Below are 26186 nucleotides of genomic sequence, written 5' to 3' on the forward strand. Positions count from 1 at the left end.
TTAGATCATTTTTTGTAATTAGATATATTAAACGTGCAAGCCTCCAGGATGTACATTGTAATTTTTAAATGTTTGAAACATATAGTAACATCAATAAAATAGCAAAATTTATAATTCGGTCTGGAGCAAGGTGGTATTAAAGTGTAGGATTTTAACTATTACTGTTTTTACATGTGACTAATCTAAGAATGACAAATTGATAATATCATATATTATGCAATGCACTATCTAAATTTTAAAACCGTTGACAAATAATGGGAAAGGGCAAGCCCCTTATATGTTCATAAATTGATGTATCTGGTAAGGTTATAATTATAAAATCATAAAAGCAATTTGGTTATGAATCATGTTAGAAGGTGTATGTTTCATCTAAAACCTGTATACAGTATAACAGGTTATTTTAATGTCGCTCAGGTGAGTAATGTCATCTTTTAAAGTAACATTTTTATTCACCTATGAAACTTTATATACCTCTTCTTTTCACATCCTGGCAGTTTTTTGTATATCAAAGATAATTATCTGCAACATGAGAAGATGATCTTTTACACTTTTGTCATTAAAAAAAACCTGTTTATTAGATTTGTGAATGTCGTTGGGCGGGCAGCGTCATTTTTAGCATTTATTTCAAACTTGAAATAATTATTCCTTATCATCACCCACATCATATGGCACAAGGGCCATAACTTACACATGCTCTAGTGGAGAATTTCAGGCTAAAGTTTGGTGCTCTTTCTCTCTATCTCAGTTATCATTAAATAGATTTAGAAATAGAATTTAATTTTGATGCTTTTTTACCATATCTAAGGTTGTTACAAAATGGATATGATTCAAACTTAAAATGGTTGTTCAAAATCATCACCCACACCATATGACACAAGGCCCATAAATGCTGGCACCAGTATGTTATGAGTTATACCCACTTGTGATGCACTTTTGCTCTATCTCAGTTATTGCTAGATAGATTTGATTAAAATTAAAAATAGTTATTCCACATTATTATTCACATGATATGACACATGGTGCATTACTCTTGCAGAAATTTTCGATGAATTATGTCCCTTTTATTCTTTACACTTTATCTCAATCTCTGTTATCACTTAATACGTTTGACACAGATTTACCTTTATCTCTCGATAGGAATCATCATGATAAACATTCTGACCAAGTTTCATGAAAATAGGGTCATAAATATGGCCTCAAGAGTGTAAACAAGCTTTTCCTTTAATTTGACCTGGTGACCTAGTTTTAAACCCCACATGACCTAGTTTCGAGCTGACACATGGTGCATTACTCTTGCAGAACTTGGCCTAGAGATCATCAGACAAACATTCTATGCAAGTTTGTATCAAATCAAAGCAAAAATGAAACCTCGAAAGGAACCGAGATCTTATTGTGACTTAAGTTGTTTGTTAGTGTGGTTAAAATAAAATGTAAAATGTCACTTCTTTTGTGTTCACAAGGTAAAAATAACAAATTTTGGCTCTTTCAGGGGTCAATCAGGGGCTGTAACTCCGGAACCTATGATTGGATCTGATGAATTCAATTCCAAGATCTAATGTTGTTAATGATATTTTGTCTGTATCAAATCAAACCATAAATGAAGTCTATTGGCTGCAGAATGGCAAATTTGGCCCTTTAAGGGGCCATTACTCTGAAACCCATGATGGGATCTGGCCAGTTTTCAAAAAGAACTGAGATATTATGCCAATACAACTTGTATGCAAATTTGATTAAAATCGATTGCAAAATGTGGTCTCTATCATGTTCACAACTCCTCCCTCTGTTGTTATTCTATTCATACCAAGATCAAGTGCTCACGAGTGGTATCACAAACAAAATGCACATGGTCTATTGTTTAAACTAGGTCATTCTTATTTGACAGTCCTGATTGGACAGTCTGTTTTTTGTAAACATTAATGACTGACAGTTTTGGATCCGTCCATTTCTGACAGACGGACAACAGGCAATTACAAAAGCTCACCTTGTGACTATATGACAGGTGAGCTAAAAAAAACACTTGTACAACAAGAAATCAATGAACTTCTCCCTGTTATGTTAAGATATTTTGCACTTTATAGCTATAAAACGATAGCTTGTTGGATAATTATGGGTTTTTTTTTTTTAGCTCAGAGTGAGCTATTGTGATCGCTCACCATCCGGCGTCCGTCCACACTTTCCTTTAAACAACATCTCCTTCTAAACAACATCTTCTAAACCACCAAGCCAGTTTTGATGAAACTTCACAGGGATGATCCTTGGATGGTCTTCTTTGAAAATTGTTCAAAGAATTGAATTCCATACAGAACTCTGGTTGCCATGGCAACCGAAAGGAAAATCTTTAAAAATCTTCTTGTCTAAAATCACAAGGCCTAGGGCTTTGATATTTGGTATGAAGCATCATCTAGTGGGTCTCTGCCAAGATTGTTCAAATTATCCCCGTAGGGTCAAATATGGCCCCGCCCCGGGGGTCACATGGTTTATATAGACTTAAGTAGGGAAAAACTTTGAAAATCTTCTTGTCCAAAACCATAAGGCCTAGGGCTTTGATATTTAGTATGTTGCATCATCTAGTGGGCCTCTACAAAGAATGTTCAAATTATGCCCCAAGGATATAATATGGCCCTGCCCTGAGGGGTCACATTGTTTCTGTAGACTTATATACGTAAAAACTTTGAAAATCTTCTTGTTAAAAACAAAAGGGCCAAGGGCTTTGATATTTGGTATGTAGCATCATATAGTGGGCCTCTACCAAGATTGTTCAAATCATTCCCCTAGGATGAAATATGGCCCTGCCCAGGGTTCACATGGTTTATATAGACTTACATAGGAAAAAAACTTGTCTGAAACCTCAAGACCTAGGCTTTTGATATTTGGTATGTAGCATTGCCTTGTGGCCCTCTACCAAGATTGTTCAAATTATTCCCCTTGGGTGAAAAGATATAGGAAAAAAATCTGTAAAAATCTTCTTGCCTGAAACTGTAAGGACTATGCTTTTGATATTTGGTATGTTGCATTGCCTAGTGGGCTACTACCAAAATTGTTCAAATTATGCCCCTGGGGTGAAAGAGGCCCTGCCCTGGGGGTCCCAAGTTTTATACAGAAAAAAACTTTAAAAATCTTCTTGTCTGAAAGTTCAAGGCCTACGCCTTTGATATTTTGTATGTATCATAGTTGATCTCTAACAAGTTTGTTTGAATTATGCCTCTGGGGTGAAAAGAGACCCTGCTCCAGTGGTCACTTGATATATGAGTTATATAGGAAAAAATACTTAAAAAATTATCAGATTATATTTCCTAGACTGTTTAATTATATTTACCTGATGTCCCCAAGTGGTAAGGGTCACCCGACTGTGACCTTGACCTACTGACCTACTTTCTTGTTTTTTAAGATACAGCCTTGAAATTTGGATGACATGTACAGTTTTGCACACTAATCTTAAAACTGACTTTCAGTGACCATGAATTTGACCTACTGACCTACTTTCTTGTTTTTGAAGCTTTCGCAAAGAAATTTGTCCAGGCAAGCAACTTAACTCAGGTGAGCGATATAGGGCCATCGTGGCCCTCTTGTCATTAAAAAGTTCCAAGACAAAAAATATTTTGTATAACATTACAGTATGCATTAACTTCTATCATTGACAACCGATGCATGAGAACCATAACAATCAAACAATAATATAAACATGCTGTCGTTTAAATTATCATGTGGGAGTTTGTGATTGTAAGTTGGTAAACAAAAAATTGTCACCAAGAAATCAACAAGATCAGATCATATAATTGATCAGCTGTATTCAGGTATCAGACACAACCAGAATACATTCAAATTCCATAATTTCATCATTCATATTTAGGAACCAGACACTACCAGAATACTTTCAAATTCCATGAATTTGTTAGTCGTATTAAAGTTTTTCAGATACATTACCGTAAAATGTTCAGATCCCATAATGTTAATATCTGGGTGTAAGTCTGTACCAGATTTCATCCAGACCCCATGATTATTTTTAAATTTTATTCTTAATCCAAACTTAAAAAAGAGAAAAAAAGGTCCTATAATATTCTATTTTCAGATTTAAAGTGTTTGTTTTATGGGTCTATTTTTAGAAATATCATAAAATTTGAATTGAAAGATCTTATATAAAGCCAAAAGGATTTCCTTTTATGTACTGTGATGGAGATGATTTCATGATTTACTAACTTTTATCAAACATTATATAGACTAAAGGAGCTCTTCACAATAATATATTACATAAATAAAAGACCTAATTAAATAAAAAAAGTTGTTCATCAGATTCTTCACCCTTTTTTTTAGCTCACCTGTCACATAGTGACAAGGTGAGCTTTTGTGATCACCCTTCGTCCGTCGTCAGTCCGTCCTTCCGTCTCGTGTGTCCGTGCGTCAACAATTTCTTGTCTGCATGATAGTGGTTTCATTTATGATTTTATTTGAACCAAACTTGCACACAACTTGTATCACCATAAGATCTCGGTTCCTTTCTTGAACTGGCCAGGTCCCGTTACAGGTTCCAGAGTTATGGCCCCTGAAAGGGCCAAAATTAGCCATTTTGACCTTGTCTGCACAAAAGCAGCTTTATTTATAATTTGATTTTTACCAAACTGGCACACAACTTGTATCACCATAAGATCTCAGATCTTTTCTTGAACTAGTCAGATTCCATTATGGGTTCCAGAGTTATGGCCCCTGAAAGGGCCAGAATTAGCTATTTTGACCTTGTCTGCACAATAGCAGCTTCATTTATGATTTTATTTTAACCAAACTTGCACACAACTTGTATCACCATGTGATCTTGGTTCCTTTTTTGAACTGGCCAGATTCAGTTATGGGTTCCAGAGTGATGGCCCCTGAAAGGGCCAGAATTAGCTATTTTGACCTTGTCTGCACAATAGCAGCTTCATTTATGATTTTATTTTAACCAAACTTGCACACAACTTGTATCACCATATGATCTTGGTTCCTTTTTTGAACTGGCCAGATTCCATGATGGGTTCCAGAGTGATGGCCCCTGAAAGGGCCAGAATTAGCTATTTTGACCTTGTCTGCACAATAGCAGCTTCATTTATGATTTTATTTTAACCAAACTTGCACACAACTTGTATCACCATATGATCTTGGTTCCTTTCTCGAACTGGCCAGATTCCATAATGGGTTCCAGAGTGATGGCCCCTGAAAGGGCCAGAATTAGCTATTTTGACCTTGTCTGCACAATAGCAGCTTCATTTATGATTTGAATTTAATCAAACTTGCACAAAACTTGTGTCACCATAAGATCTCAGTTCCTTTCTTGAACCAGCCAGATCCCTTAATGGATTCCAGAGTGATGGCCCCTGAAAGGGCCAAAATTAGCTATTTTGACCTTCATTTATGATTTGATTTTAACCAAACTTGCACAAAACTTGTATCACCACAAGATCTTGGTTCCTTTCTTGAACTGGCCAGATTCCTTCATGGGTTCCAGAGTTATGGCCCCTTAAAGGTCCAAAATTGGCTGTTTTGGCTTTTGCAGCCATATAGAGACTTCATTTATGGTTTTATTTGATACAAACTTCCAAAATATCTTCAACAACAATAAATCTTGGATTCCATGACAAATCAGATCCATTCGTAAGTTCCAGAGTTATTTTATATCTGATTACCTCCCCTGATTGTAATCAAAATGGATTTATATCAGTAAGTACTTATAGGACTTATTTGAAATTTCATTATTGTCATTAGTTGGACTGAGCCAATGAGGGTAGATAACTATGGACTGATTTTATGTCAAATTACCTCCCTTTATTTCAAATTAAAATGGGTATATCTCCGTAACTAATAAAGATACTGATCTGAAATTTCATTTATGTCAACAGATTTATTAGGTAGATCCTTCTTTTGTTAACTTACAATCATTTTTTTTTAATTACTTCCCGTTTGGTACAACATGGATGGTACCTCCAATTTTTAGGTGTATTTTGACATATCTATACCTTGTAAGAATTTTTTTTTTCTTTTTGGTTTAATTTTTTCCCTTTGTTGTTCCAGTCCTTTGGACTTAGATATTTTTTCTGTGGACCTTCTTGTCCTCAAGTGCAGTGATAACAGGTGAGCGATATAGGGCCATCATGGCCCTCTTTTTTTTTGTTTTCTTTCCAAAACAAAATGATATTTAGCAAGATTATTTGAAATTTTTCAATGGTCAAGGTCACACTTAGAAGCCAGACTTTACGGTAAATTTTCTTGTCAGTTCTATAATTGTCTTACACAATCGTGGGTATTCATATATAACTTAGTCGGGGCTTCTGTGGTGTAAAGATCGCAGACTTCAAATCACTTGCCCTTCACCAATTTTAAGGTAAAAATAAAAAAGCATTAAGCAACTTCTCATGAACCACTTGATGGATCTTCATTGCACTTAGTCTGTAGAAATGTTGTGTATTGAATTTCAGCAGGCTCTAGCTGGTTATTAAGACTATTTTCACTTAGAACTATCAGCAGGAACCAGCTGAGTATCAGTGGTTCAAACAATCTGCAATGTTTTATATACTGAACCAGTCTTACCACCAACCAGACTGTAGATCCATGTGAAATTTCTCTAAATTGATTTTTACCTCTTTCAGTGCCGGAAACTAGGACTACTTGCACCAGACGAGAATCTTCCAGAAAACTGCCGAAAGATTTTCCAGCAATTGTGGGCAAATACTGGAGATGCCATTAGCAAGCAGTATGCTGGCACAGCCGCCCTAAAGGTATGTTGATTTGACCTATGCATTAAGTTAACACCAGACTTAAACTTAATGCATGGTCATAAAGGTGACAGTTTTTGGTCTAGTAAGTAACCAGGTGTCAGAAAGGTAACTCTTTCTTCAACAGTTAAGGCAAGCTGCATGTGCGGATCCAGCCAGTTTTCTCAGAGGGGGTCCAACAGACCCCTCACTATGACAAAATGTGTCTCTATATAGTGGAGCAGCTTAGTGAGAAAATCTAAGGAAATACTTCACTTAATGATACAAGTATGAAATTTACACTAAATGTTCATCATATGGCCCAGATTCAAAAATGATCGAGGGCCACCTAAAAATCATCCATTTTCAAGATGGCCTCCGAATTTCAAAATGGCTGCCAGAATTGAGGCATTTTTCATATAATCAGGATCTGTAAGTTTCTAAAATATCATATTTGTTAGGATATAACATGTTTTTCCCTATCAATTTATTCCCATAAGTTTTATTTCTAATGTTGCCTTTTCCAAATATCGACCCATTTAAGAAGGTCGCCATCTTTAAAATGACCGCCAGACTTTTAGATAACGTTCTTATCACGGCCAAGTTTGAGTTTTCTAATTTCAGTGCTATAACCATCGACTATTGATTAGATCCTGGTCCCAGATAAACCTGAAAGCAGATTATTATGATATTGGCCTGAAATAAGCCTATATGGTTTATATGGACGTCTCTTCTTTTCAATCTCTTCTCTGTTCTATTCTTCATGTTTTGCTTTGTTTCACTGAGAAACAGTCTCAAAATCATGGCAATACTGAACCATTGCTTATCAGCTGAAACAAAATCTTTAATTAAATGATATGTGTAATGATTCTATAGAATGAACTACAAACACTACAAGGACACACTGATATAGTTCATAATGTCATGTAACTCAGCATGGGGTTCAGTGACAATTTCAATACGTGTATGTATAAAAAAAATCAAAACAAGTCGTATCCCATACTGCAAAATGTTAAAATATATATTGAAGGCGGTAAAAGGATAGTCCCTTGGCCTTCAAATTATAATAGTACATACTTTGTATTAACAGATACCAAATTTGAATATATCATTGTAAGTTTAAGGATCTGTGCTTCTGTTTATGTTCTATTTCAAACTTGATAATGTCGAAAAGAGTTTAATAGAAGACCTCCTAAACTATGGAATAGCTTTCTTAGATGCGTTGAAAATAAAACTAAACTATTTAGTTTTCGTGCTGATAAAACAAGACGTATCACTAATGGTGATGAATATCCCCAGACATCTGCTTATTGTCAGAGGAACAGGGTTATTAAAAATATGATACATTGCTTTGTATATTGTACAGGGAGAAAATGTACAAAGACGCACAAAAATGGTGTGCAAAACTGTATAAGATCTCCAAACTTCACTGCTGTACCTTAAAAAGAAGAAAGTAGGTCAAGATCAAGGTCACTGAAAGTCAGTTTTGAAATGTTTGTTCAAAACTGTACAAGTGGTTCGAATTTTATGGCAATATCTTAAAAAAAAAGAAGAAATGAAGTCAGTAGGTCAAGGTCATGGACAAGGATCATGTAATCTGCTTTTTAATCTTGTCTTTTGGCAGTTTCTGTGATATGCAGGCTCCATAACCACAAATCAAATCAAGCCTGCAATATTTTCTTTTATGTTGTGTTTGGAGACCTGTGGGTTTCCACTTTTGTATTCTATTATATCAACAAGAGTCATCAACTAGTTATACTTAACATAAAAAGTATGTTAAAAAATCCAATGTAACTCTGTTCTTATTTGAAACAAATAAAGGGCCACAACTTAGTCATTCAAATGGAACGTGTTTGCACATACATAACTACACTTGGTACCAATGATAATAGTAATAACAAGGTGTGATAAAAGTCTGGCATACAATGACTGATAAGTAGCGCGGATATATTTTTTCCATATACATTTATAGAAAAAAATAATAAAGGGCTATAACTATGTGAAAAATAATTCAAATGGAACATGCTTTGCACATGTACAACTTGACTTGGTACCAATGATAATTGCAAGGTTTGATAAAAGTCTCGTGTATGATGACCGAGAAATAGCGCGGACAAAAGTTTTCCATATACAAATAAAGAAAGAAAAATAAAGGGCCATAACTAAGTGAAAAATCACCCAAATGGAACCCGCTTCGCACATGCGCAACATGGCTTTATACTAATAATAATTACAAGGTTTGATCGAAAACTGACAAATAATTGCTGAGAAATAGCGCAGACAAATTCCATATACAGACGGACGGACTGGAATCCAGAATAGCCTCTAGATATCTCGGGGTATAATGATAACTGTCATAGCAACAAAAGGTGCCGATATTGTTTGCAATTTATATATAAACAGAAATGCGCTTGCTCCATGTAATCACGAAGAAGCCGATAATCGTATATTTGTTCATGCAAGCATGCCTCATTGACATGAAACCGAACAATTACAATTATTAGTTAGTTCTTGCTATGGCAGTGTATTGATGTTTTGTGGATTGCTTACTTGTTCCTCACTCAAAGGCATTGCCATTGTTTCTTGCGACACTGTTTCTGCATTTGTCGGCAAGGGCAAGAAATCTGCATGGCAGGAATGGAATGTTTGTGAAACAGCTACAGTTCATAGTATTTCATAGTCTCAGTGTTGCAAATTACATAATAACTGAGTAGGAAATGGATACATTAGAATTGTTTTTTAGTTATATTGTATGCTTGATCAAGCACGACATGCAAGGTGGATGAAGCTCGACTTGATTTGTTTGCCCGGAAACAAAAAGCATATAATGCGATTCCACCAACAAAAGGTGCTCTGAAACAACTCATCAAGCGAGCAATTTTTCAGGCAGGCCATGTCTGGGGTAATGCAGCTGTTACCATGCAGCAACTGCCACCTCCGTCAAACTGGGGATGGCTGAAGCAGAACAATGTGTGGATCCCTTATCGGATGGAGTTGTCGGTTATAGCTGAATGCTTCCAGGGCGTTCAAAAGTGTGTTCGCAAAAGGACTTTCCTGTACTGGAAATTGCAAGTGCCACCGCTTAGGTCTGGATGCACAGCAATTTGATGTTGCAACTGTTAAGAAAATGGCTAAATGCAGCATATGCATATTTTTTTTTTTGTTTCGGTTAGAACACGATTTCCGATGTGTATAGTTTCATGGGTATAGTAAATCAACAGATAGTTTTTTAAGGTTTGCATTATAAGAAAATGTTGCTATTAACTGTGCAAGTGATCACGCTGTCCTATTTCTTTATCCCCTCGTGGTTTATAAGACGCATTTTCTAACGATGTTAATTTATTGCACTGAATGTAATCTGAGTTTAATGTATATAAAACTTATATTGGTTGGTGTGCTTCAGATTTTACCATTGTTCGAAAACAAAACTGCAAGTTATAAAAACTTAAGTGTTGAGATGTCTAAATCCATGAGCTTAGTCAGACAAAATTGATTACAAATTAGAAGAATATGACTACTACAGATTGGTATTCTGTTCTAAACTGAAAAGAAAGTGTATAAATAAAACCAAGGAGCTGCGTTAAATAAACGCTTGATGCCCCCAGTGGCATCCTTGTCAATAGAATTTGCACCTAAGTCCAAAACGAGGTCAAGGTGAAACTGAGGTCAGGTGATGTTTGAAGATGAGGAATGGTCACAGTTTACATCTGTATTAGTATCAATTCATTCTTGTAAGGGGTATTGATGCTAGACGAAACGGTCCCATTTGGTTAACCAAGAGATGGCCCATATAAAGCAACCTTAGTCCAAAATGAGGTCAAGGTCAAGGTAAAACTGAGGTCAGGTGATATCTGAAGATGAGGAATGGTCACAGGTTACATCTTCAATAGTATCAAGTCATTCTAGTAAGGGGTATTGGTGCAAGACGAAACGGTCTCATTTGGTTAACCTCGTATGGACGGACGGACGAACGAACGAGCAAACGGACGGACGGACAGGACAATCACTATATGCCTCCTGCATCAGTAGATGCTGGGGGCATAAAAATGCTATCGTTTTAATGTATTACATGCTTGCCTCAAATAAAGTATTGAAAAGTAAATACAAAAAGGCGGCCATTTTGTTTTTGCGGCGGCCATCTTGAAAACGACATTATTTCAAGTGGCCCTTGATCTTATGTTAAAGCGCATGCCAGGTAGTTACTGTCCTGTAAATTTGATGCTTGTATCATCAACTGAAGTATTTTTGCAATATCCTGCTCCACTATATACACCAAATAATTTTATGTGTTTTTAGCTCACCTGAGCACAAAGTGCTCAGGGTGAGGTATTGTGATCGCTCACCGTCTGGCGTCTGGCCGTCCGTTGTACATCCCTCCGTCAGTCATCCATCCACACTTCCCTTTAAACAACATCTCCTGCTAAACCAACAGGCCAATTTTGATGAAACTTCACAGGGATGTTCCTTGGATGGTCTTCTTTAAAAATTGTTCAAAGAATTGAATTCCATACAGAATTCTGGTTGCCATGGCAACCAAAAGGAAAAATTTTCTTGTCCAAAACCGCAAGGCATAGAGCCTCTATATTTGGCATGTAACATCATCTAATGGTTCTCTATGAAGATTGTTCAAATTATGCCCCTGAGGTGAAAAGAGGCCCGGCCCCGGGGGTCCCAAATTTTACATAGACATATAGGAAAAAAACTTTAAAAATCTTCTTGTCTGAGACCACAAGACCTAGGCCTTTGATATTTGGTATGTAGCATTGCCTTGTGGTCCTCTACCAAGACTTTTCAAATTATTACCCTGGGATGAAAAGAGGCCCTGCCCCGGGGGTCCCAAGTTTTACATAGTCTTACATAGGAAATTTTTTTAAAAATCTTCTTGTCTGAAACTGCACGGCCTAGGCTTTTGATATTTGGTATGTTGTGTTGCCTAGTGGTCCTCTACCAAGATTATTCAAGTTATGCCCCTGAGTTGAAAAGAGGCCCCACCCAGGGTGTCCCAAGTTTTACATAGACTTATATAGGAAAAAACTTTAAAAATCTTCTTGTCTGATATCACAAGATTTAGGCCTTTGATATTTGGTATGTTGCGTTGCCTTGTGGTCCTCTACCAAGATTGTTCAAATTATGCCCCTGGGGTGAAAAGAGGCCCTGCCCTAGGGGTCCCAAGTTTTACATAGACTTATATAGGAATTTTTAAAAAAAATCTTCTTGTCTGAAAGTTCAAGGCCTAGGCTTTTGATATTTGGTATGTAGCATTGCCTAGTGGATCTCTAACAAGATTGTTCAAATTATGTCCCTGGGGTGAAAATAGGCCCTGCCCCAGGGGTCACTTGTTATATGAGTTACATAGGAAAAAATACTTCAAAAATTATCAGATCATATTTCCTAGACTGTTTAATTATAATTACGTAATTAGGGGTCACCTGACTGTGACCTTGACCTACTGACCTACTTTCTTGTTTTTAGCTCATCTGAGCACAAAGTGCTCAGGGTGAGCTATTGTGATCGCTCACCCTCCGGCATCCGGCCACACTTTCCTTTAAACAACATCTCCTCCTAAACCACCAGGCCAATTTCGATGAAACTTCACAGGGATGTTCCTTGGATGGTTTTCTTTAAATATTTTTCAAGTAATTGAATTCCATACAGAATTCTAGTTGCCATGGCAACCAAAAGGAAAAACATTGAAAATCTTCTTGACCAAAACTACAGGTCCTAGGGCTTTGATATTTGGTATGTAGCATCATCTAGTGGTCCTCTACCAAGATTGTTCAAATTATCCCCCACCCACTCTGCGCATGAGCTGTCAAAGCTATACAAAAGTCATGATTGTGATCGGGGTTCGAAGGGCTGGTTGCCTCTCCTAGTAGTGGGTTTTGGGGGTATTAAGCCCTCCCAGATGTCGGAGGCTCCCTCACATGGAAAATTGAGTTTTTAAAAACAAAATAAACCTACCTACCACATGCAGTGATTCAGATGTACTGATTCATAAAGTATGCCGTGATTGGAATCAGTAAACAAGAAGGACAGACAAGCCAAACTGACTCCTCTATAAACAAATATTATGGGACAGAGTGACTCATATAATTATATAACCAAGCGTCGTGGGAGAGTACTCTTGTTTGATGGAGATTTAGTTAGCATTTCTATGACAACAGACTACAAATAAAAATCTATGCATTATAACTACTTTTAATACAGCAGCACTAACTGTTTCAGCAAAGGTACATCTCATTACACCTGACCATTCATCAGGTTACTTAGACTTACATAATATACAGCTCTTGTAAACAGCTGACCATGCAAGCTTCCGTATATTTGCCTTTTAAAAGCGATGCCAAAGACGAAGAGCCTGGTTTTGAATAGTCTCCCTATCTTGTCTCCCTCCAATGTCTACTTTTATTCATGTGGTAGTTCTTTAAATTGCTGAGATGTAGTGTTTTAAACAAACGGTAATTAACACAACTAAAATCGGGAAGTGAGTCACTGAAAGCATAAGTTTGTTTTCCAATGTATGGGCAATATCCCGTATAAACTGACATACAAAACAGGTAAGTATTTCAAATGATAATAGTCCAAAGTATCCTAATCCCACCTCTGTGACCTATTTGACCTCATGGTTTGAGAAGAATATCTTATTACAAAGAGACCTGTCATAGTATTGACATAAATCTTAAAAAAAGTACATTTATTACACATAGTAGGTCATGTTGGAAAAACATACTACTAATGTACTTTAACAGAAGTGTATTTGCCAAATAACGTTTTACTCCATGTTTTTAAATTGCTGCCATTGTTTACATTATTTAATACTTTTCTATTCTGTTGTTGGTATTTTCCCGTCCAAAGTCTGAAGTTACTATTTTCAGGGAGATTTTACAAGGACCAGTCTGGTAAATTTGTTCGTATTGTCAGGGAGATTTTACAAGGAAGAGAGAGGGGTATATTTCTAAATGCTGTATGATATTTCTGTTTTCAGGGAGATTTTACAAGGACTGGAGAGAGGAAGATCACAGGCATGATGAAAGATGGAGTTAACTCAGCTAACAGGTTTATATTTAATATTTCACTGATGTTAGAACTTCCAAGATCAGATTGTATATCCTGCTTTCACCAAGCCTGCAAGGAGAAGGCAATACCACCGATGTAGTTGCAAGTTCATTCCAGGATGATGTCACTACATCAACAGACAATTATGCTTCAACTCTGATTGATGTGCAGAAATTGCCCATTACTTGTAGAGAAGTTTTATTCTAGTACTACTGATGTAGTGTAGGAACATAAGATCAAGGTTTTAAATTTCAGTTTTATTATGAACCATTTCTTGTGCTAACTTTAGTTTCACATTATATTGATGCTACAAGATTGATGATGGATGATAGAATTATATAGACTTATAAAGGGAAAACTTTGAAAATCTTCGTGTACAAAACCACATGGCCTAGGGCTTTGATATTTGGTATGTAGCATCATCTAGTAGTCCTCTACCAAGGTTATACAAATTATCCCCCTAGGGTCAAATATGGCCCCGCCCCGGGGGTCCCAAGTTTTACATAGAATTATATAGGAAAAAAAGTTTAAAAATCGTTTGAAACCACAACACTTAGACCTTTGTTATTTGGTTTGTAGCATTGTCTTATGGTCCTCAACCAAAACTGTTCAAAATTGTACCCCTTGGGTGAAAAGAGGCCCTGCCCTGGGAGTCCCAAGTTTTATATAGACTTATATAGAAAAAAACTTTAAAAATCTTCTTGTCTGAAACCATGCAACCTAGGCTTTTGATATTTGGTATGATGCATTGTCTAGTTGTCCTCTACTAAAATTGTTCAAATTATGCCCCTGTGGTTAGAAGAGGCCCCACCCTGGGGTCACTTAGTTATTATGTGAGTTATATAGTAAAAATACTAAAAAAATCATCTGATCCTATTTCCAAGACTGTTTAATTATAATTACCTGATGACCCCAAGTAATATGATGTCACTTGACTGTGACCTTGACCTACTGACCTACTTTCTTGTTTTTTAAGATACAGCCTTGAAATTTTGATGTCATTCACAGTTTTGTACACAAATCGTAAAACTGAATTTCATTGACCATGAATGTGACCTACTGACTTTCTTAATATTTATCATCAGTTTGACATTTGAAACATGTAGCTCATATTACTCAGGTGAGTGATCCAGGATCATCATGACCCTCTTGTTAACATTAATTGTGGGTTGTGAGAATAGATTCAGATCTTCCATTCTGTAAGAATTTCTTTCTTCGTTGGAAAATCATTTTATTGTGACTGCATAACTTCAACATATCATGTATTACAGGTACTACTTGCGTTTCAAGGACACATACAGACAGGCAGCTATAGATGTGACCCATGGACAGCCGGTATCCGAGGACATTCTGTCTGGTCGACTCCGGGTACCAGAAGATGATGTACGAGAGATGTTAGAGAAGGAGGAAAATGTTAAACAGTTGATTGAGGATTGTAAGAAGATGTTGATAGTGGAACCTGAGGAATGTCTCGGTGGATGGGGACTGATTAATGCAGATCCAGTGTTAGTATATTCCTTACCCTGCTAAATTTCTGTAATGAATATTTCAATTTGGACAGTACAAATGTACCATTAACTGTCTAAAGGGGTGCTTACCAAAAAGATACTGACTAAATGGCGCAACTCCTCCAACACCACTGGACAGATTTAGTTGTGCATATTATCAGCATTTTCTGGTTTGGTGATTTTCAGTTGAGTTAAGTCCCTTGATTCATCAGATTTTATGATGTTTTGGCCACTTCTCTTATATCATTGTACATACTTCACCAAACTTTACAGGAGAGAATAGTGCCAAGCCTCGTTATGCATATTATGGGTATGTTCCGGTTCATTGATTTTCAGGCCAGTTGACCCTTTATTTGTCAAGTTTTATGATAGTTTGGGAACTTCTCTTACACCATCAAACCTTACAGGAGTGATCAGTGCCAAAGCTATCATACATATTATCGGCATGTTCAGTGATTTTACACTGATACCCGACTATTCTATATTGGAGACAAGTATGTCTGTCCTTCCATTTGTCCATTGTGTATAATCCATACCGTCGTAACCATTGAGAAGATTTTCATTAAACAAACATCCGTTGTTAAACTCATCAAGATAATGAATAGAACACTCTACCCAGGTCAGTAGGTCCAAGATCAAGGTCAAACTGGAAGTCAAAGGTCAAATAGCATAACTTTGTGTCCACGCATATCTTCTAAATTGTTTGGAAGATTTTCATAAAACTAGCATTTACATCATCAAGATGACATACAAAGCCCACAACCCAGGCCACTAAGATCAAGGTCAAGGTCAAGGTCTTGCCTGGAGGTCATACATACATAAGAAATTCTAAGCATTTAAACGGGACATCTATTCACCTTAAATGCTACTGGAAAATTATTTAAAAGAATTATAACGCTATGTCAACTTCCCATTTCGTCGTGATTCTAAAAGAAATGTAGAATTGTGTATCCTGGAAGTAAAAATATAACGCTGTGTGAAAAGCGCGCGTTCTTGAAAATTACATGTGCAATGCACTTGCAATGGGGGTTTCTTAACTAAAAGAGAAAAAACGCGGACAGTCTTAAAAAATAATTTTGAATACATGTAGAAAATGGATAAAATAAGAAAGACAATTGTTAAATCATCAGTGTTTCGTTAATTCCGATGTACTGAATGTGATGATTACGAAAAATGGCTGCATATTATTACAAAACTGGGTCTGTTGTTTGATTTTTATTAGCTCATCTGATTTTTTGAAAAAAAATGATGAGTTATTGTCATCACTTGAGCGGTTGTCGGCGTCGGCGTCGGCGTTGCCTGGTTAAGTTTTATGTTTAGGTCAGCTTTTCTCCTAAACTATCAAAGCTATTGCTTTGAAACTTGGAATACTTGTTCACCATCATAAGCTGACCCTGTATAGCAAGAAACATAACTCCATCTTGCTTTTTGCAAGATTTATGGCCCCTTTTGTACTTAGAAAATATCAGATTTCTTGGTTAAGTTTTATGTTTAGGTCAACTTTTCTCCTAAACTATCAAAGCTTTTGCTTTGAAACTTGGAATACTTGTTCACCATCATAAGCAGACCCTGTACATCAAGAAACATAACTCCATCTTGCTTTTTGCAAGAATTATTGCCCCTTTTGGACTTAGAAAATCAGTTTTCTTGGTTAAGTTTTATGTTTAGGTCAGCTTTTATCCTAAACTATCAAAGCTATTCCTTTAAAACTTGCAACACTTGTTCACCATCATAAGCTGACCCTGTACAGCAAGAAACATAACTCCATCCTGCTTTTTGCAAGATTTATGGCCCTTTTGGACTTAGAAAATATCAGATTTCTTGGTTAAGTTTTATGTTTAGGTCTACTTTTTCTCTTAAACTATCAAAGCTATTGCTTTAAAACTTGCAACTCTTGTTCACCATCATAAGCTGACCCTGTACAGCAAGCAACATAACTCCATCCTGCTTTTTGCAATAATTATTGCCCCTTTTGGACTTAGAAAAATCATTTTCTTGGTTGAATATTATGTTTAAAACAACTTTTCTCATAAACTATCAAAGCTATTGCTTTAAAACTTGCAACAGTTTTTCACCATCATAAGTGGACACTGTACATCAAGAAACATAACTCTATCCTGCTTTTTGCAAGAGTGATGGCCCTTTTTAGACTTAGAAAATCATGGGTAGGACAATATTTCTATTATACAAAAAAAATCAGATGAGCGTCAGCACCCGCAAGGCGGTGCTCTTGTTCACTCAAATGTTCGTGTCATTTGCTTAATTGGTGCAAATTTAACTCAAACGGTTTGATAGTTGACTGACCAATTTTACACGATTGTTATGCAAACAATCTAATTTTGATACGGTACTGATTGCCTAATTTGTCACATGTCTACATGTATTCAAACTTTAACAAAGGCGATACGCAAACAAGTAAGCTAGCAGACAATTATTGATTTGTGTCACAGTTGTCATGGCAAAGGTGTTAAAGTACACTTGTAGTTTTAATGCTGGTTATGATCAAATTAGATAACATCTGCGGACTCGGGTTTTTTTTTTTTTACCCCCGAAACTTTGGGAGCCAAGAGCATAGCGCGTTATAACGAATACCACGGTATATCGAGTAGCGTTATAATGGGTTTAGAGTGTACTTTACTTTTCCTGTATCAGAGTGGCATCTTGAATTATTACTTGCCTTTTGTGATAGCTCTAGTTAATTTACTGTATCTGTTAATGCCCTTATTGATTTTATAGAACAATACGATTCAACTGAATAACTAACAAGAGCTCGTCGAACATGAAATGCCCCCCTTGATGCATTCAGTAATTGCACAAGGAACATAAATTATACGCTTACGCTTACTGTAAATAAAAGTTCTACTGTTCTGGTTCAATCTGACCTTGACCTTTAACCTATTGACCTAACAATCAACAGGGGTCATTTGCTGGTCATGATCAACCTCCCTATTAAGTTTCGTGATCCTAGGCCCAAGCGTTCTCCAAGTATCGTCCAGAAAGGGTTTAACTGTAACGGGTCAGTGTGACCTTCAACTTTGGCCAACTGACCTCAAAATCTGCAGGGGTCATGACCAACCTCCCTATCAAGTTTCATGATCCTAGACCCAAGCGTTCTCAAGTTATTGTCTGGAAACGGTTTAAATGTTCTGGGTCATTGTAAACTTGACCTTTGACCTACTGACCTCAAAATCAATAGGGGTCATCTGTTGGTCATGATAAACCTCTCTTTGATCTTTCATGACCCTTGTCCTAAGGGTTCTCAAGTTAACGTCCAGAAACTGTTTTAACTGTTCCTGGCCAATGTGACGTTGAACTTCAACCTAGTGACCTCAAAATCAATAGGGGTCTTCTGCTGGTCATGACCAAACTCTCTATCAATTTTCCTGATCCTAGGCCAAAGCGTTTTTGAGTTATCGCCCGTAAACCATTCTACTGTTCCTGGTCACTGTGACCTTCACCTTTGACCTACTAATCTCAAAATCAATAAGGGTCATCTGCTGGTCATGACCAACCTCCCTATCAACTTTCATGATCCTAGGCCCAAGCAATCTTGAGTTATCATCCAGAAACTGTTTAACTATTCCGGGTCACTGTGACCTTGACCTTTGACATACTGACCTCAAAATCAATAGGGGTCATCTGCTGGTCATGACCAACCTCCCTATCAACTTTCATGACCCTAGGCCCAAGCTTTCTTGAGTTATCATCTGGAAACCGTTTAACTGTTCAGGGTCACTGTGACATTGACCTTTGACATACTGACTTCAAAATCAGTAGGGGTCATCTGCTGGTCATGACCAACCTTCCTATTAACTTTCATGATCCTAGGCTCAAGCATTCTTGAGTTATCATCTGGAAATGGATTGGTCTACATCCCGACCGACCAACAGCTGCAAAATATACCCCTCCTTTGAAGGGGGGCATAAAAAGTACAGCTGTATTATGTCCAAATGTATTTACTTTGACAGTCAATGTAAGTTAACTAATTTTTAATCAATTGTCTTTATCAATAAAATACATGCATACAGCCTATAAATCATTGTGAGACAAATATCTCATTCAAGATTCTTTTCCTGCACCGAGAGTCTACTTTAAAAACCATAACTGTCACATTGACAAAGCATTTGCCTTGTGTCTGAATGTTAGTGAAATTTATATGACAAATATGGCTGTATATATTAATGTGACTGGTATTACTTCCTGTCTGCCGGGTTTGCTCAGTACTGAGTGCACAAGACTGCCAATCATGTGTGTTCTTGATCATCAGGTGAAGCAGAGAGTTTCTGTCATGATTTGATAGAAGTGTATGAAGTCATCCATCCCCACCTCATATTTACTGTATGCATACTTGTATTTGTGTTGCAAACATTTCATGCTTAAATCTTAAAAAGGTTGATATATTCTTGCCCAGGGGAGATGGATACATAAATTTGCACCTGCTCACAGACACAAGATATGGAAATAACCTGAAGTAACTGGGAGAACGTCAATCCCTGTAACATCCAGCATTGTTAATCATTTACAGAGATGCTTTCAAGTGTACTTGTATTGTGATAAAAAATCATGGCTATAAATGAGCCGTGCCATGAGAAAATCAACATAGTGGGTTTGCGACCAGCATGGATCCAGACCAGCCTGCGCATCCGCGCAGTCTGGTCAGGATCCATGCTGTTCGCTAACAGTTTCTCTAATTGCTGTAGGCTTTGAAAGCGAACAGCATGGATCCTGACCAGACTGCGCAGATGCGCAGGCTGGTCTGGATCCATGCTGGTCGCAAACCCACTATGTTGATTTTCACATGGCACGGCTCAAATATTAACATTGTGTAGGCTACAGTTGTCATTATGTCCTTACTTCTTTTAACACTGTACAATGTACTGCATTTGTAATTCACAGACAAATACTTTCATAGATTTAGTTGTAGCTGTTTAAATTTTAATACGCCTATGAAAAAGAACGTATTGTGGGAATACCAGATCTAGTTGTGACCTCACTGTTGATGTCATTTATATGTGAAATACTGTATAACATTAGATAAGCTGTGATTTTTGCTATAAAGTCCAAAAATAAACAGTATCTGCAATGAAAAAACATTTTATTAGTTACATGGTCATGTAAAGTTTACTACTTGCAGATGGTGAGTATGTAGGTCAGAGGCTACCAATTCATAAAAGTGCAGGAAACTTTCTGGGAATAAGTGCTAAACCCATTCTGATAGTTCAGTAATGTATATATGAACACAATAAGTGATATTTTTAGCTCACCTGAGCAATGCTCAGGACTGGTGAGTTATTGTGACCACTCGATGTCTGTTGTCTGTCTGTCTGTCCTCTGTCTGTCAATATTTAGCTTGTGTATGCGATAGAGGCTGTATTTTTCAACTGATCTTCATGAATTTTGGTCAGAATGATAACTTTGATGAAATCTGGGCCAAGTTTGAAAATGGGTTATCAAAACTAGGCCGCTAAGACAAGTCAAAGAAAAACTTTTTGTATGTGATAGAGACTGTATTTTCAATTGAGGTTCATGAAATTTGGTCAGAATGATTGCCTTGATCAAATCTAGGTCAAGTTTGAATGTAGTTCATCTTGGCTTAAAAACTAGGACAATAGGTCAAATTGATGAAAATACTTGTTTACACTTAAGATACCACATTTTTGGTCCAATCTAAATGAAAATTGGTCAGAATATTTGTTTCCATGAAATCACTAGGTCAAACATGTTTACACTGTTATGGTGTGTTTCTCAGGTGAGGGACCTAGGGCCATCTTGGCCCTCTTCTTGTTTTTTAAATTGAATCTTTTTGGGTTTAGAGTATCTTGTAATTAGTTTTGGCAATATTTACTACATTTCAAGTATATTGAAAAAAGTTTCAAGAAACAATGTTCTCCTGCTTTGCCAATGATGTATAGGTCATATCATTCAATAATGTATCACTACTCATATTTTTGTTGTTTATAGTTTTGGTGGAGCTAAGATAGGTTGATATACATGTCTCAATTTATGGAAGGCAGTACATGCCAAAGTTTTATTATGGAAGTCTATGGGAAAACAAATGATGATCTCTAACCTATATTGCAAGGATTGTCTGGTTAGTGTTGCTTGAACATTTTTTAAGGAAGCTAAATATCCTACTAAAATGATTTTCTGTACATTTTTAATCCCCCGCCGTGGCGGAGGGATTATAGGAATGGTCTGCGTCCGTCCGTCTTTCCGTCCTTCCGTCTGTCCGTCCTTCCGTCCGTAACAAAATCGTGTCCGGTCCATATCTCCTAAACCCCTTGAAGGATTTTCATGAAACTTGGGTCAAATGATCACCTCATCAAGACGATGTGCAGAACCCATGAGTCAGCCTTGTCGGTTCAAGGTCAAGGTCACAACTCAGGGTCAAAGGTTTGAGTCTGCCATTTTGTGTCCGCTCTATATCTCATAAACCCCTTGAAGGAATTTTATAAAACTTGGGTCAAATGATCACCTCATCAAGACGATGTGCAGAACCCATGAGTCAGCCATGCCGGCTCAAGGTCAAGGTCACAACTTAGGGTCAAAGGTTTTGAGCCTTCCATTTTGTGTCCGCTCTATATCTTCTAAACTCCTTGAAGGATTTTCATGAAACTTGGGTCAAATGATCACCTCATCAAGACGATGTGCAGAACCCATGGGTCAGCCTTGTCGGCTCAAGCTCAAGGTCACAACTCAAGGTCAAAGGTTTGAGCCTTCCATTTTCTGTCCGCTCTATATCTCCTAAACCCCTTGAAGGAATTTTATCAAACTTGGGTCAAATGATCACCTCATCTAGACGATATGCAGAACCCATGAGTCAGTCATGCCGGCTCAAGGTCAATGTCACAGCTTAGGGTCAAAGGTTTGAGCCCTCCATTTTGTGTCCGCTCTATATCTCCTAAACCCCTTGAAGGAATTTTATAAAACTTGGGTAAAATGATTACCTCATCAGAACGATGTGCAGAAATTATGAGTCAACCATGCCAGCTCAAGGTCAAGGTCACAACTAAGGGTCGAAGGTTTGAGCCTTCCATTTTGTGTCCACTCTGTATCTCCTAAACCCCTTGAAGGATTTTCATCAAACTTGGGTCAAATGATCACCTCATCAAGACGTTGTGCAGAATTCATGAGTCAGCCATGTCAGTTCAAGGCCAAGGTCACAGCTAAAATCAAAGGTTTACCCTTTCACTATCCATAGCAGTGGCGGGGGATATAGCTGTCTTTCAGACTGCCTTGTATAAGAAATAGTCTTGCATTCTGTTAGCTACAGCACTCTAGTATGAAGATATTAAATCTATATAAACAATTCATTTTCTGAATAATGAAACACAAGTGTTTTTATACAATAGGCCTATACGCTACAGGTTCATAAAATGTCTTGGTTCTGCAGGTAGATTTACTTTGGAAGAGTAAAATTTAATTAAAGTTTATTATTATACCAGATTTATATAGCGCCCTTTTCATGATAAACACGTTCAAAGGTGCTTTACATATAGCAAACGCAGCCATACAGGGCGTGAAATTCATCCTCTACTAGTACAGACACAGAGCGATCTGACCTGAGGGACAGAGTGAGAATAAAACCCCCAGAACAGATCCTTTTAGATACAGGCTTGTCTGGCTAACTTAGCCTAGCTCTTTGCAAATAGACAGTCTGGTTCTTTAACGTGACAGGTGTATAGCACCGATACATGTGAAGCCGTTTTTCCTAGGAAGAACCAGTACAGGTGTCTTAGTTTGGTGGGAGATATTCAAGAGCATCTCAGAAATTTCCAGATTCGAACCCCGGACCTCTTGATTGACAGTCAAGCGTGTTACCACTAGACCACTGGCCCAACCATCAACATTTTAGTTTAATGTTACTTAGTCACAATTGAAATATGTCTAAACTGATAATTTACTGTGCTTTTTTAGTGCCTTCAGATCATCATTAATTAGAAAATGTAATTATGCATTGGTAACTGTAGTTTGCTGGCAAAAGCGATGTTCACAATAGACTTTCATGCATTTCCAACTTATAAAAGACAGACATTTTCAAAGTATTGTAAACCACACTCCTTGAAATAATAGACTTTTACGAATTCATCAATTTAAGATGTTGTAAGCCGTCAACTTTCTATTGATTTCAATGAAATGGCAGAAATTTTAAATTCTTTATAATTCTTTAAACATAATACAGATGCAAATATTTTTGATGAATATTTAGTCGAGTGAATTGTCTGAAAGGAAGCAGTCATAATGAAAGTGATAAAACTTGCATTTTATGAAGGTAGATGAAATACGTAGAGAATCTTACATATCAAATTCATTAAACAAGTTGATTAATGCAAAAAAAGTGTGAAGCTCGTGACAAGCATTTTATCATTTATATGCAACAACTCTCATAAATTTATTGCTAGTGTTTCATTCTCTTTCTTAAAAGTGAATCTTTACTGTAGAATTTCCAGCATTTTTATCAGGGTTTTGAATAAAATTTACAAAATGATTCTTTGAAAGCATAGAAGGCAACCAAGAAAATAATAGCAGACTCAGTTTTATTGAGTCTGTTCATGAAAGGGAATGAAATGTGTAACACCGTCATGCCCTTATCACTGGCTTAAGTTGAACTTTGTTACACAAATATTAAATGAACTTGTAGGCTAAATTGTGTGTAAAGTGTAATGTTCTAAATTTGACAAATCAGACACAATATTGAAATAAAAGATAAAATCCTACACGAACACGTACTTGTGAAAGTATAACCTCTCTTTAATATGAATATTTACGTAAGAAATACTAATATCACATACATACGCACCTTGTCAACTCCATGAACTTGATATTGCACTGCGATATTTCATGGATATGAATATGTTGTCAATGAATTATGCACACAACTTAATTAGATTGAAGATTTTTTTTTTATTTATAATTCATTACATTGAACTATCGTTAATCAGCAGAATTATTCTTGCCCTCTTCCTTGTGAACTTCAAAGTGTGATATTTCTGGTTTAATGAAATAGTGTATTGAACTTGAGCAGTTTCAGTACTGAATATTTTGAACTCATTCAATAAAGGAATATTGTGCACACCCACGTAATTCAATTTTCATGATTTCATAACAATTGTTTAGGTTTTACAAATTAGAGTGATGCTGTTAGTCATTAAATTTTTAGCAGTTTGCACAAAAGGTCATTTTTCAATGTAAACCATACCCAGCCTTTTTTGCATGCCTGCCGCCTATGAATGTTTGTACAGTACACATACTCCATGAATAGAAGTACTCATACAGTATTCTTAAAAGTTATACTGATACACTGACTGCAGAAACGTTACTCAAAAAATAGACTGTTATTGCTCCTCATTCACAGTAGAAAAGTGATAAACAACACTGGTTATTTCTTGAGAAATTATGTATCACTAAGAGGTCAAACTGGTTCTTCCCTTTGATTAGGTGGCTCTGTGTCTGTACTGGTAGAGGATGAAGTTTGTTTTTCCACGAGTGGCTGCTGTTGCAGGGCTGTCACCTGCTTCGAAAAAGAGGTCTTGCCATGAGACGCAAGTGCAGAAGGCAGGAGATGGAGGAGAGCACAAGAGGGGGATTTTCCCCTCTCTTAAAGGGGGTTTGGGGGGTCTTCCCCAAGAAAATTAAAAAATTTCGGATGCCACTAAGTGCATTTTTCTTGCATCTTGAAAGCATTTTCGGTTAAGATTTTTGGTCAATTTCATAATATTTTTCAAGGTTTTGCCCAATTTTAGCAGATTGCTATAAATGTTGATGAGATGTATTTCAGTTCCTGAGTGTCAGCCAAGACATAGAAAAAACAATTATGACCCCTCTGTGAGTCTCATAAGGTGGTGGCATCAAACTTAATGCAAGGATTAAAACTGATACAGATATCCCCGCCATAGTTTTTTTTTTCCATTAATTCTTTTTTGTTTATTTTATTTCCCTTCTCTTCTTTGTTTGTTTGTTTGTTTGTTTTTGTTTTTGTTTTGTTATAAAAATACAATTATAGACACAGTATTCACTGCACACATAAACCTGACATCATCATTTATAACTAGTTGAAAGTATGAGATATATAATAACGTAGCTTAGAGCTGCTGAATTCAGCATTACATTTGGAACTGGAGGTATGTCCATTTTGAAGCAATATGTTTAGCATACCGTTTCAGAATTTGAAGTAGATAGAAATGAAGTTTCCAATTATTAATCCCCCGCCGTGGCGGAGGGATTATAGGAATGGTCTGCGTCCGTCCTTCCGTCCGTCTTTCCGTCCGTGCGTCCTTCCGTCCGTAACAAAATCGTGTCCGGTCCATATCTCTTAAACCCCTTGAAGGATTTTCATGAAACTTGGGTCAAATGATCACCTCATCAAGACGATGTGCAGAACTCATGAGTCAGCCTTGTCGGTTCAAGGTCAAGGTCACAACTCAAGGTCAAAGGTTTGAGCCTGCCATTTTGTGTCCGCTCTATATCTCCTAAATCCCTTGAAGGAACTTTATAAAACTTGAGTCAAATGATCACCTCATCAAGACGATGTGCAGAACCCATGAGTCAGCCATGCCGGCTCAAGGTCAAGGTCACAACTCTAGGTCAAAGGTTTGAGCCTTCCATTTTGTGTCCGCTCTATATCTCTTAAACCCCTTAAAGGAATTTCATGAAACTTGGGTCAAATGATCACCTCATCAAGACGATGTGCAGAACTCATGAGTCAGCCTTGTCGGTTCAAGGTCAAGGTCACAACTCAAGGTCAAAGGTTTGAGCCTGCCATTTTGTGTCCGCTCTATATCTCCTAAATCCCTTGAAGGAATTTGATCAAACTTGGGTCAAATGATCACCTCATCAAGACGATTTGCAGAACCCATGAGTCAGCCATGCCGGCTCAAGGTCAAGGTCACAACTCTAGGTCAAA

The 26186-nt window shown here is 37.0% G+C and overlaps 2 protein-coding genes across 3 annotated transcripts in view; both read left to right on the forward strand.

The window, feature by feature from the left end:
- Positions 1-26186, forward strand: part of LOC123546584 (uncharacterized) — an 81587-nt gene that overhangs the window by 29827 nt on the left and 25574 nt on the right. Inside the window, exons 5-7 of the mRNA XM_045332997.2 lie at positions 6615-6743; positions 13705-13775; positions 15047-15280. Coding sequence (XP_045188932.2) covers positions 6615-6743; positions 13705-13775; positions 15047-15280 — 434 coding nt within the window. The remainder of the gene's footprint in view (positions 1-6614; positions 6744-13704; positions 13776-15046; positions 15281-26186) is intronic.
- Positions 5502-26186, forward strand: part of LOC123546591 (microspherule protein 1-like) — a 247089-nt gene continuing 226404 nt past the window's right edge. Inside the window, exon 1 of one of the 2 annotated variants that reach the window (XM_053550907.1) lies at positions 5502-5688. In XM_053550907.1, coding sequence (XP_053406882.1) covers positions 5675-5688 — 14 coding nt within the window. In that variant the 5' untranslated portion in view covers positions 5502-5674. The remainder of the gene's footprint in view (positions 5689-26186) is intronic. The other variant, XM_053550909.1, reaches the window with a different exon arrangement.

This window comes from Mercenaria mercenaria, chromosome 9 (assembly GCF_021730395.1).
Source record: "Mercenaria mercenaria strain notata chromosome 9, MADL_Memer_1, whole genome shotgun sequence".
Lineage (NCBI taxonomy): Eukaryota > Metazoa > Mollusca > Bivalvia > Venerida > Veneridae > Mercenaria > Mercenaria mercenaria.